Below are 13,778 nucleotides of genomic sequence, written 5' to 3'. Positions count from 1 at the left end.
GTGTCATCGTTAAATTTAATCTCTATGAAGTGAAAGTATTCTGGACTCCTGTTTCCTGTTGATTAAAATTCTTCCATTGCATGCTGAGCCCTGCATGATTGAACTAATAAAACTAGAGAGCTGCTAATGCGAGAGTGGGAGAGAGACAGAAAGACAGACCGGGGAGGACTGACTTCCTGCAGCTCAATCACGCTCTGTGAGTGGCGTCATGGAGTGAAGCAGGAGTGGGTGGGGGGATAGGAGTATATAAAAGGAGATAGAGCTAAGAGCTGATGGAGGCTAGGATGCAGAGGTGCCTGTAGGGATGGCTTTTGACCTGCCCGACCACTGACAGACAGCTTCTGTCTCATTATTTGTCACATCATGTTAGAACTAGATGTGGAAAGGCCCTCCGGTCTCTCTCTATTCTTACAGAATAAAGGCAAGTTCAATTTTGTGCTTTTGTTTGTGACTGGGTGCATTTTTGATTTTCAGGAGTAATTACATCCTTTAACAAAAATGAAAAATTCAGTTATCATTTACTGACCCCAATGCTGTTCCTAACATGACTTTTTTCCTTCTGCACAAAAAATATGATATTTTGAAAGCTTCAAATGGTTTTGTCCATAAAACTGAACTAAATGGGGCCTAAAACAACACCATTAACTTTCATTGTATTTAGACAACATTTTCACAAGAAAGTCATATAGTTGTGAGTAAATGATGACAGACCCTCCCTTTTTGGGTGAAATATCCCTTTAAAACACAAATTTAAGTTATAAGTAAGACTTGTTTAAACAAACTGATTCTGTGTGTGTTTGTGTGAGAGAGAGAGATTCGTTACAAGAATTGGCTCATAATTGATCAATTGATTGTGAATCAGTGACCAGTACTCCAGTCTTCAGTGTCACACAATCCTTCAGAAATCATGCGATTTTCTGCTTAAGAAAAATTTCGGTAACACTTTATTTTAAAGTGTCCTTGTTACTGAAGTTACATTTACTCACTATTTTAATAACACTTAAATATGCATTAATTACATGCAAGTAACCCTAAGCCTAAGACTAACCATAATCCAAACCCTAAACATAGAGTAAGTACATATAGTAATTCATATTACTCATTGTACTTAAATGTATAAAGGACACCTGAAAATAAAGTATAACCAACATTTTTTATCATTATCTATAATGTACACAATTCTGTCTTATCAGTAACAATTACTGTACATACTTACTTTTAAGAACTTGTACAGAAGAAAAGTGAACCAGTTTGTAAGCATCTTTTCAGCAACAGATTCGGTCCTAAAAGGAAAAAAAGAAATGGAGAGAATGAGAAACTATGAATCAAAATTCATACAACACAAGTGCAACCCAAAAGTGAATGAAAGCTTTCTCAAACAAACCAATAAACAAAAAGCTCCTTCCAAAAAAAAACAAAAAACTACACTTTTTCAAAACAAACCACCAATCTTCATTAAAGCCACACAATTACAGTAATTGGGCGACGTCTTCCATTAATGGCCAACCTGTCGCCAGCCGAAGACCCCCAAAAGCTTCCCCAGAACAGAAGTAATTAAAGCATGCTGTAATTAATGGACTTCAGTGCTCCTAATTCATCTGTAGCTGGCAAACGAGAGCGAATGTTAGCGCGAGCTGCTAACTGCAGCTCCTTCCTCCCTCAGGCCCACCAGTAGCCTTTTCTGCTGTTCAATAATGCATTCGCATAGACTTACCAACTCCCATTACTTCCTTACATAAGGGTCTATTATTAAATTATATGCTCATTAATAAAACGGTGAAGGGGAGATAAAGTGAATGGAGTGGGACAACAGGTATTTCATGAGTGGGAAGTGTCCCGAATATCTCATTAGCGTACTTCAAAAAGTGCTCTAGATCAGGGTGCACATCTGGGTGAGAGGATATTGACTTTTATTGAATTTGAGGTGATATTTCCAAGCTAGGATTATTGTGGAATTATAAGTCTACTTATGTTAGTCGAGGTTTCTTGCACTGAAGTCGTGATTTAGTTTTACAGTATTTCTGCCCTCTCAATGACCCTTTTAAACAGGCTGTTTTTGCTACTGTACCTTCAAGAGTGCTGTAACTAAACAACCCATTTTTTTGATTGGCTAAAAGCCTGTTCACACAAAGGATAACTGTAGCAATAACTATTTTGTTTAATAATTGTTATAATTATTTTAGAATGGGGAAGTCTATACTGTATTTATAACAATAACAATACAAAAGGAAAAGTTTTTTTTTCTTCCAGCTGATTAATAATAAAACCATTGACAGATGATCAGAATCCATCCTGCTTTAAAGATCTTGAGCATTTAACGACAAAACTACAGTGTGTGCTTATAATATACAAGACGTTATTGTGCATTGGTATGGATGCTAACATAGTTATGGATATAGTTATACAGTTATCATTCTTGTTGTGAACGGTGTGTTTTCTCCCACCTCCTGAGCAGCAGTTTAGGGTGGTTCTTGCTCTCCAGGTTCTTGTCGATGAGGTCAGAGAGCAGCTGTTTGAGGACTCCTGTAGCGTACTCCATCTCTCCCTGTAGAGCTGTCATGATGAGTGATGCCACGTTGCCACGGTCACGCATGGAGAAGGAGCGCTGAGCTTCCAGTGTGCGGATAAATGTCAGCAGGAAGTGCTTCTTGGTGAGGAGTTGACCAAACAGAGTCAAGGCCTTCTCGACATTAGCCTGTACCTGTGGGAAAACACACAAGAGCAACTTATTATACAGTGTAGAATACATTACGACAGCTATGTTGTATTTTGATAAACAGATAAAAGGTCAAATCAAATGAAATTGCAACAGGATTCATATTAATTTAACATGATTATTTGAAAGGTTCTAATTCTTTCACAAGTTTGAGTCTTATTCCTGAAACGTGAAAAGAATTAATCAAAAATATGGGATCAGCAAGGCTGCAATTATCTGATCAAACAAAGTAAAAAGAGTGATTTGTGAAATTGTATTACAATTTTAAATAACTGTTTTCGATTGTAATATATTGTATATTTCTGTGATGTCAAAGCTGAATTTTCAGCATCATTGCTCCAGTCTTCAGCGTCACATGATTCTTCAGAAATCATTCTAATATGCCGATTTGCTGCTCAAGAAACATTTCTTATAAATGTTGAAAATAGTTGCAATGCTTAATATTTTGTGGCAACCGTGATACATTTTCAGGATTCTTTGATGAATAGAAAGCATAAAAACAAAAAAAAAGTATTTATTTGAAATAGAAATCATTGTGTTTCATTGCATGAGGCCCATTGTGTGACTGGTTTGAGGTCTAGATACAACTTTGGCTCAAAAAAATGGGATGATTTGGGGGGGGGGGGGGGGACAATCTATTTGAATCGGCCAATAAGAGAAGAGGACAACATAAAGCAATAATCGCATTAAACCTGTGTACTTCGTAGGGGTTGCACCGACTAATCGTTAAGTCGACTTCAATGCTCTGCCATGACGCTTTAAGCTAGACGTCGACTAGTCGCCGGTCCTATAGAGGGCTCAACAGGATAAATCTTTGAAGGACTTCCACATTTACGCTCCGTCTCCAAACAGTTAAAATAACAAATACATACATACTATGAAAGCACTCCACATGCATGTGTTATTATATTACTGGATGCTCGAAATTGAACGGGAGAATGCACATTCTAAACCACTTATTATACTGATAAGTTAATCGCTGCTGCACTGTAAGGCACACACATAGGCATGTCACGTGCAGATCACTCGCTCACAGAATCATTCAGCGCAGAAATGTACTGTGATTTCTCAACAAAATAGCTTAGAAACTGAAAAGTTCTATAATTTATTTCTTAATAACTACATCCCACAGCTTCACTAGTAGAGTGACGCTGCCACGTAGAATTAATTCACACACACAATCGCTCTGACTAATGCATTCATATAAATGTAATCTTTTCTGTGCTATTTTATATGTATCTGATTTAAAACGAGCAGAAATCTGTGAGAAATATAACGACCCAAAGACAAAAGAACTGATAGAAATGAGCTGTTATAGGAGCAATAACCATGTGGGCAGCGCTGTGTCATATGCCATAGCTGTGCACAAGGGTTTTTTTACAGCTTCAAGCTTATGTTCATTAATGACGTCATCAGCGACTAGTCGACTTCGACTCGACTTTCATCACATACAAAAAAAATTACTAGTCGTTCAACCCCTAGTACTTCGAGATATTTCTGAGTAAAACTGCTAATTAACTGGAAAATGAATTTAACTTAACTTAATTGTAAAGTAAAAAAATACCCTTTTTTATCAATTGTGCACAGTAAAACCAGGGAAATGTTTAAGTTTATATAGCTTTAATTGTTTTGACTGACGTATTCTGCCTTTCTGAAAAACAATGTCCAAGCCTTTTAGTAAAGTAAACCGCATTCAGGCAGAAGTCCGCATGAGGGACGTGCAGCTTTCTGATTGACATCAAAGGGAATCCAAGATGCTAGAAGCTCAAAACAAAACAGAAGGAAATGCAGAGTGAGGGCAAGGAAGGACAGAGAGAGAAAGAGTACAGCAGGAAGCAGACGTGATCTCAGAGTTCAGGAGTAAAAGGTGGTGATGTGTCCTTCCGTGAGCCGCACCTGTCACTTTTCATCTGCCTCGCTCTCTCTCACATCTTATCTGCACAATTTCTTGAAGCCACATATCTATACTAACATAACAAAAGCAACATCTTACATGTGTCCAAAGTAGTCGTGACAAGCTACTGGACATTGTCATTTATGTGGCTTTTTCCACAGCAGTGTCTACTAGTGTTGTGAAGGTTACTTTGCAAATATTACAAGAAATTGCAAAAAACAAAAACGAATCTCCAAGCGAGGCTACCGGAATCAGACTTCAAAGTAAACGGCGTCTGTTATTGTCCCCTTCAGCACCTTATGTACTATGTAACCTGACAAAGGCATTTTTTCCGACAACACAGACTAATAAAGTGCCTCAATTCTTCTCTGCTGAGCCGAATGAAATTTGGAGCCTCTCGGGGAGGCCGATTGTACTGTAGGTTGCTTTGGGACGAGAAGCTACACAGAGCAATAAGGGCCTGAGCCGTGCGCATAGGCACTTGATTACGCCAGGGACTCGAGGGCAAATACAGTAAAAACAAACCCCAGATGAAATAATAAACATACAATCCCTGTGCAAGCCAACAGTGTGACCTGCCATTCGCAGGCCGGTGGACGTAGCATGTCGGAGAAATTGTGTATTTAATTGTATGTTTTGAGGTTTCATGATTGCTCTCATTTAGTTGCGTGTTTTCTTTAGCTCGTGTTATTATGTGTCAGTCGTTAGCGTCTGGCTTTAATGTACAAGAGGTCACAATCTGTAACATGTTGAACTTGTAAACTCCAAATTGCAGGTTCAAAGGTTTTTTTTTTTTGAGAGAGAGAGAGAGAGTCACCAACACCATTTATCAGAAGCAAGTAATGTCAAAAAGATTGGCAACTGAATTTACAGTATACATCATGACCTTTCAAGAGTGTTGATCAGGCTTTAAGGCACAATTGTAGTTTTCACAATCTCATCATTATACTGTTGTTTCTAGTATTAGTAGTGGTCTGCTGATTGCATTGTTAGTTCTGCTCTAGGGAAACCGTGGTGATGGTGATGTACTGACCCGTACCTCCATCTCCTTGAGCACCGGGTGGTCCTCAATGCCAGGGAACAGCACCCTCATGGCATAGGTTCGGTAGTCAAGGAATGGAATACCAGCTCCGTCCAGCTCTTGGGTTAGTTCATGGATGTCAGTTTGGAGTTCGGCAAAAGCTGTGAGGAGAAAACAAATGGTAAGTAGAGTTTCAACATTTGACCAATTATGTTTTCAGTTGTATGTTGACTAGATAAAGACATTTAAAAAAAATAATTTAATAAAGCTAACACACATACATTTCTATAATGATAAATCACATAAAAAATAAAAGTTTTTGTTTGCATAATATATGTGTGTGTTCTGTGTTTATTTAGTATGCAAATATAAATACACAAACATGCATGTTTTTATTTTATGTTTATATTTTGTATATTTATATTCATATAATTTATTTTATAAATAAATATATTTAATATATGAACATAATATATTTTTCTGAAATATATGCATGCATGTTTGTGTATTCATATATACATAAATATACATAGTACACATACATATATAAACAAAAACTTTTATTTTGGATGCGATTAATTGTTTGACAGCACTAATACACACACACACACACACACACACACAACACACACACACACACACACACACACACACACACACACACACACACACACACACACACACACACACACACACACACACACATATATATAATAGTACTGTGCAAAAGTCTTAGGCCAATATTATTTTCACCGACAAAAAATGGTTTTAAGACAGGTATTTCTATATTTTGCTGTAGTGTGTAAGTAGCAAATATCAGTTTACATTTCCAAACATTATTTTTGCCATTAATTTTAATAACCTAGTGAGATTTTTGTTTGCACAAGGAGTCTGAGAGCAGCCAGTGCTCCACACAGAGATCTGATCTGATCATCATCAGTCTGTCTGGAATAACATGAAGTAACAGAACAAACTGAGACAGACTCAATCCAGAAGAACTGTGAGAAACGTCTCCAAGACACTTCAAGAAACCTGCAAAGCTACATGAAAAACAATGTGCAAGTGCACCTAGGACAAAAGCTTTTTTTAACGCAAAGTGTGGTCACAACAAATGTTGATTTAATTTCTTGGAGACATTGCCACAGTTCTTCTGGATTGAGTCTGTCTCAGTTTGTTCTGTTTCTTCATGTTATTCCAGACAGACTGATGATGATCAGATCAGATCTCTGTTTGGAGCACTGGCTTCTCTCAGACTCCTTGTGCAAAAAAATAAATAAAATAAAATAAATAAATAAATTATATATATATAATGTATTTATTTCTATATACATACATACATAGAATGTTTTATTCATTGACTAGGTCTACGTGATCAACTCAAATATTTCCGGTGTAGTTTTTTGCAGTGCAGATAAAGATTTAAAAAAAAAAGTCAGATCAGGGTGCATTTAATAAAATATCTCATAATAGAAGTTAGATTTGCTTTAAGCCTTCTGTAAGTATGAACAAAAATGAATTTTAAATAAAACGGTTGATTGGGAACTCATGAAAACGTCACTGAGAGCCTCGTGCAATAATAGGTACTTGTTGGGTAAACAGAAGCAATGCTATGTCTGTCAATCTGTTTGTTTATTCGGTTTATGACTAATTTGTTTTAGCTATTCGAAAAGAGCGGGAGGGAAGAAGCGTAAGAGACACAAAGTTCACGGGAAAAGAAAGTCAATTAATTGCATGAGTGGGTAATTAATAAAGGAGCGGAGCTTTTCATGCATAATTTCCTCCAGCTGTTATTCCTCCTCGTTGTCCACTGGGATATGAATACTGAATCAAGAAGCTCCTACTCTAAGTGAGTGTTTTTCATCTTAAAAATACTACACAAATATTATTCAAGATGAACTGCCCAACGGGATTTTCAGCCTCCCGACCAAAAAAAAAAAAAAAAGAAGACGAGAAAGTGACAGGCCTAAAGAGCTTTTAATTCTTTCATATCGAAGTGCACTTGAAAGGCCCAACAAAGATTTCCAACATGAGGGATGGCCTTGTAATTCAATTTCACTTCATTACTTGGAGAGGCGCGTGTATCGTAAAGCATGAGGGGGCATTACAGACAACTTGAATGTGAATTTTTAAAGGCTTCCTGTTGCAGTGGTCAAAACATTATGCCTCTCAGGAAGCAGCAGCAGCCCTGGCAAGGTCGTCCAGCAAAACATTTCCTTTAGAGCTGAAGCTGTTTGTCAAAACAAGTTTGAAAAGTGTAGTACACTGCTGATAATGCTTTTCTTTCTGAAATCGTTCCTTTAGTTGTGAAAGCACTCAAAGTGAAACCATTCCAATTACCGTCATGTCCACACACGCTTGCACTAACATTTCTCGGCTAATGTAAAGCAGAGAGGCGAAGCTGATATCCCCACTGAGCATTCCCGGTATCTAAACCAGCACTGGATAGCTCGCTAATTAGCCATTAGCTGTGCCTTTGTTTGTTTGCGCTCTCTGATGGGCTGCATCATGGCTCAGTAAGCCTCTGCACATGGTGAATCGCGTGTCCCTGGATGCCTCTTGCCCGTCCACATGCGCAGCGCCATCAGGACTCTATGCTATAGGGCCAAACTAGAGGGTGAAGCCGTTTAGAGAGGTGGGATCAATGATGGTAAGTATTTAGAGGACATTCATACATTTAGGTAAATATCATGAAACATGGAAAGAAAAGATATATATGGATATATATTTACGCATTTCTTTCTTGTCCTCGAAACTGGTTAGTTAATAAAAGTGTGATATTCTAGTGATATCAGAAATCCAACCATTTCACTGTTTGTATCACTCTGGTTGCAGTATTTCTCACAATGGGAATTTGGGAAGAAAATGTGCAAATCATAATTTATTTATTATTATTACTATAAAAAAATGAATGGTTATAAAATCACTTTTCTTTATACAAAACACTATTATTTTATTTCTTGTGATTTTGGTGTCAAATATGACATTTCGAGATGCGATTTTTTTTTATTTAACTTTTGTAGCCCATTATTTGACTGCTGGGGTGGAATCACTGAATTCAAGAATTTAGAGGAGGTTGACACTGTTGGATAAATCTCAATACAATTTGGAATATGTTTGGAATACAAAATGTCATATAAGAGACTTATTAAGCTTAAAAATCAAAAGAACAGATATGTTTTATTGGAAATTTATAGAGCTATATAAAGTCTTAAATGACCCCCACATGACATGTTTTGTGGGATAAACCCTTTTGCAGCCCATTATCTGACTCTGGGTTGAACAGACCACGGGTTCGAGAACTTCAGGTCATTACCAAGTGAATCTAATCTCAGCCCAAATTAGAAATAACCAAGCTAAGATCATAAATATTTTGCAGCGGTTGTAAATAATGTCAGCGCATATGATCCAAATAAAATATTGATGCACAGATTGAATGGCATTGCAATAACAAACCGTTCAGGCTGTCCACTAATGAAGGCAGTCGGCCAATCAGTGAGAATCAGTGCTAAAGAACGTGACAGCTAATCAATGCCTACCATCTCCTTCACCCGTTTGCCAAGAAGAAAATTTCTTTCATCATTCTCCCTCTGCCATTCAGCCATCTCCCCCTTTGCAGTGAAAAAGACTGTTTGTTAGCAAGCTAGCCACACTATGCTTTTTCATCCTCTTGACAGGGTTGTGACCAGGAGGGTCGACAGTCCTAAGATAATAGCCAATTAGGACCCGGTGCATCTCTACGAGACCAGGTAGAGTGTGGCATTGGGAACCTTTATGGCATATGTAAACTGTATTTCAAACTGGGCAGAAGACGGAATGCCATAACAGTGCAGCTCACTAACACCAACCTGTTACCAAGACATGCTAACAACCATAATGGTGTCACCATGGCGACAAGAGATCGGAAAGACGTTAATGTGGAGCTTGATAGTACACCTGCAGGTTTTACTTCAACAGCAATTTAAATTCTGTAATGTGGACATTTATCACACAATGTGCCTTTCATGTAAAACATTCATAAATGTATAGTATGTATTAGGGTGTAAAAGCTTTTATGTATTACAAAATTATATGTACAATTCAATGTATTATTCTATACATTATATATTATATGATTTAATTGTATATACTTTATGAATTAATAAACATAATTACATATAAAATATAATTTTTTATATGTAAAACAACTGTACATTTTATTACATAAATATGCAAATTCTACATATATTTAATTTTTATTTTTAAATTTCGAATATTTTTTTAAAATTAAAAAATAAATATATAAAAAATATATTTTAAAAAAATTGGATAATTAAAATTTGTTCTATTTTATAGAAAAAAAATATTTAAAAAATGTATGTATGTGTGTGCGCGAATATTTTAGGGGTGTAACGGTATACATATTTTTACTGAAAATGTTCAGTACAGGTCTTACGGTTTGGTATTCATGTGTACCAAACAAATCATTTAATTTCTTCTGGAAATTCAGACAATAAATGGCACTTTGATGCTCTTTGATGTGGCGCGACATTCTAACGTATACTAACGGCATACTAATGCCTCAGTTTTGAGGGCAGCACGGTGCGCGAGTGAGCGTGATCACCCCTTCCTCTTTATTACTAATTTTAAAGAGAAATATACATGAATAAACATATTATCCATCACGTAATCATTCAATTATTAATTAATTTCACACCACACCCCATATATATAATTAATGTTAATTCATTATAAACAAATACAGATGATCTTAAAGCAAATAGCATGTGTCTGACCAGTCAATAAATACCACAATAACTTAAAATCACAAAATCACTTAAAATGTATATGGTTAAACAATGTAATTGATTGACAGCTTGTTAAAGAGTAACACGCTGCTGCAGTAGGACACAGTTTGTGAACACACTGACCAGTCGGTGCAAACACTAAATGATATATGACTATATAACTAATAATTCATCTCACCTTCTTTGCACTCGAGAGCAACTCTAGACTCCAGGTTGTCCATTTGCAGCTGGAGTCTTTTGAGGGTGCGGTCTGCGTCGCGGGACTTGCGCTTGTAGGCGATGAGCACTGCGATGATGACCAGCAGCAGGAGGCCTCCACCTCCTCCGATCCCGATGATGGCAGGCAGCGTGAGAAGGCTGTCAGAGTAGATCTGCAGTGTGCCGGGGGAATATTCGAATCCTCCTGCCCGGATCTGTAACAGAGGCATGGGAGACCTGGTATATTGAGGTGCAGGATTCAAATCTTGTGTAGTGGTCTGCGATGTGCAATAAGCCGCGATTAGCATTCGTAATTTTGTTATGCCAATTCATTTGTGAGAATCAACGTTTTGCGTCACGAATGTAACAGCTGCTTTAAACAAAGGCCCAAATTAAAACTATGAGCCAATCACAATTTTGAGACAAGCTGAGAGACTGAAAACCCATTTAGCTTGAAATGTCCTATTATTACTGGATCATTTCAAGCTTGTATTTCGAAAATAGAACATTTTACAAAGAACCGTGTGATTGTTTACACAGCTCTATCTTGACAAAAATCAATCCACACAGTGTCAAGGTGTTTGTTTTAACCATAAACATGTTTGTACAACAGAATATTTAAATGTTTGAAACCAATAAGATTATGTAATCAGGTTCTAAAAATTAAAGGATTATAAATTATACATTTTAATAAATTTATAATAAATTTCTAGATTATAAATTTGAAAACAAAGTATATATGCCTACGTCACACGCGGCCTTCCCAATATGATTATGTAATGTCGCAGAGCTTTTCATTAAATTATGGGAAACTTTGATGTAATATAATGTTTAATGCACTTCATAACATTGTATTATTGTTCATAACATTGTTCATAACAATGAATGCATTAATTCATTGTTAATAACAACATGTCACATAAATTAGGATCAGCAATGGACTACAATTTGCAAATACAGTAATCTACCCAGAACTGCTTAGAGGGCATAATTTCGAGTAAAATATCTGTGAGATATTTTGTCCATTTTTTCATCCAGTAGATGAAAAGCAAAGACAAGCACTTATATGTACTTATACACACACACACACACACACACACACACACACACACACACACACACACACACACACACACACACACACACACACATATATATAAAAATTTAAAATATACATTTAGTATAATTAATTATTAATACATTTCATAAAGCAATTAACCGGTGTCAGACCTAAACATAAATTCCAGTAATGAACTGGAAATAAATGAACATAAATATTTGGAACTCCAGTGAGACATTACGTGAGTGTATGTACTGCACCACAGGCATTGTGTGCTTTCTGCAAAACTACAGGGACCCCTGGGAAGGCATGGGGTCAAAGATCGCAGCCATGCTAAATTTTCTAGAGAGACTCTCTCTAACAGGGGTCACAGTGGTCAATGCACAGCTGTGTGACGAACACACATGTATACACACACATACTCTAATTCTCACATACAGGCCAAAAGATACAGAAATCACACACACTGAGAGCTGCCAGACGTGATCCAATGCACCAAGGGCGGCCCATAAGTAGGTCACTGTACATGGGACAAGAGCACAGCTGTGTCTGCGTCTCCCCGGCCTCGCCTCACATTGACTCTGAGTGCCGCACGGGAAGTCAACGCAAAGAGACATGTCTATTTTTGAACCAGCATTTTTCAAAGAGCATTTGTACAAACATATATTTCACACAATTTCTCAGAATTCAATGTGACATTTGCGACAAAAATAATACGAATGCAGAAAACAGGCGTAAATATTTTTCTTCTCGGAGCATTTCGCTTTTAGAGCCATCACAACGAATGACATGTTGCGGCGAAATAAAGAGTGTCCTTTCAAGACATTTTCCTTCAGCGGGGTGTTCGGTTGGTGTTAAGTTCATTCCTGGCTGTGGGTTGTCATTTCCAATCTTTTGACATTTGGTCAGTGTGAACTTGAGGATCTAAGTACATACCGTCACTTTGTGCTGTCCGGTGAGGTTGGGCCACTCACACAGCAACTGGGTCTCAGAGAGCGTCAGAATGCATGGCGTCTCTCCGATAAACACTGTATAGTTAAGTCTGGAGTTACCGGGAGCGGCAGGAACCAAATTACGACCCTGTAATGACAACAAAATAGAAAAAGCTGTCATCAAACATGTACAATGTATCCCCCAATTGTAATTCACTTTGGATAAAAGCATCTAAATCAGATATGAAAAGAAACAATAAAAATAACTAACATAAATTGGTTTAACATAAATCATGTTTTACTCATGATTCTCAACAGAGCTTGTCATGAAACATTTAAAAGCCTAAACTATGCTAATAACTATAATTTCCACACAAAATTATTATTGCAATAAGCTATATTTAAGAAAACTTTATTTGTTGGCAACAAGTAATTTAAGGTTTATATTTTAGATTTGCATTTATTGTTATTATTATCATCATAAACATTAGAGTAGAAACATGCTTATATTATTTGTGTGTGTATATATATATATATATATATATATATATATATATATATATATATATATATATATATATATATATATATATGTTTAATACAAGTATAGTTACATAGTTACAAAAATATTTATATATATATATATATATATATATATATATAAACTATTTATGAAATAAAAATTAATTTAAGGTTTTAAATTTAGATTTGCATTTATCATCATCATCATCATCATCATAAACATTTCTGTAATTAAAAATCTAAAAAATTTATATTATATTTATATATGTCTGTTTTACACACACACATACACATATATATATATATATACACACATACACATATATATATATATATATATACAGTGGGTACATAAAGTATTCAGACCCCCTTACATTTTTCACTCTTTGTTATATTGCAGCCATTTGCTAAAATAATTTAAGTTTTTCCTCATTAATGTACACACAGCACCCCATATTGACAGAAAAACACAGAATTGTTGACGTTTTTGCACATTTATTAAAAAAGAAAAACTGAAATATCACATTGTCCTAAGTATCAGACCCTTGCTGTGACACTCATATTTTTAACTCAGGTGCTGTCCATGTCTTCTGATCATCCTTGAGATGGTTCTACACCGTCATTTGAGTCCAGCTGCGTTTGATTATACTG

General features: G+C 36.2%; 1 protein-coding gene across 2 annotated transcripts in view; it reads right to left on the bottom strand.

Moving 5' to 3' along the window:
• The window catches only part of LOC132118402 (plexin-A1-like), a 239,357-nt gene that overhangs the window by 26,169 nt on the left and 199,410 nt on the right, over positions 1-13,778 (bottom strand). The window contains exons 19-23 of one of the 2 annotated variants that reach the window (XM_059528223.1): positions 12,610-12,753; positions 10,594-10,828; positions 5,644-5,792; positions 2,445-2,701; positions 1,217-1,283 (exon numbers count right to left, since the gene is read on the bottom strand). In XM_059528223.1, the coding sequence (XP_059384206.1) occupies positions 1,217-1,283; positions 2,445-2,701; positions 5,644-5,792; positions 10,594-10,828; positions 12,610-12,753 (852 nt within the window). The remainder of the gene's footprint in view (positions 1-1,216; positions 1,284-2,444; positions 2,702-5,643; positions 5,793-10,593; positions 10,829-12,609; positions 12,754-13,778) is intronic. The other variant, XM_059528224.1, reaches the window with a different exon arrangement.

This window comes from Carassius carassius, chromosome 37, assembly GCF_963082965.1.
Source record: "Carassius carassius chromosome 37, fCarCar2.1, whole genome shotgun sequence".
NCBI classification, from domain to species: Eukaryota; Metazoa; Chordata; class Actinopteri; order Cypriniformes; family Cyprinidae; genus Carassius; species Carassius carassius.
The sequence above is the reverse complement of the archived record's forward strand: the minus strand, read 5'-3'. Positions and strand labels throughout refer to the sequence as shown.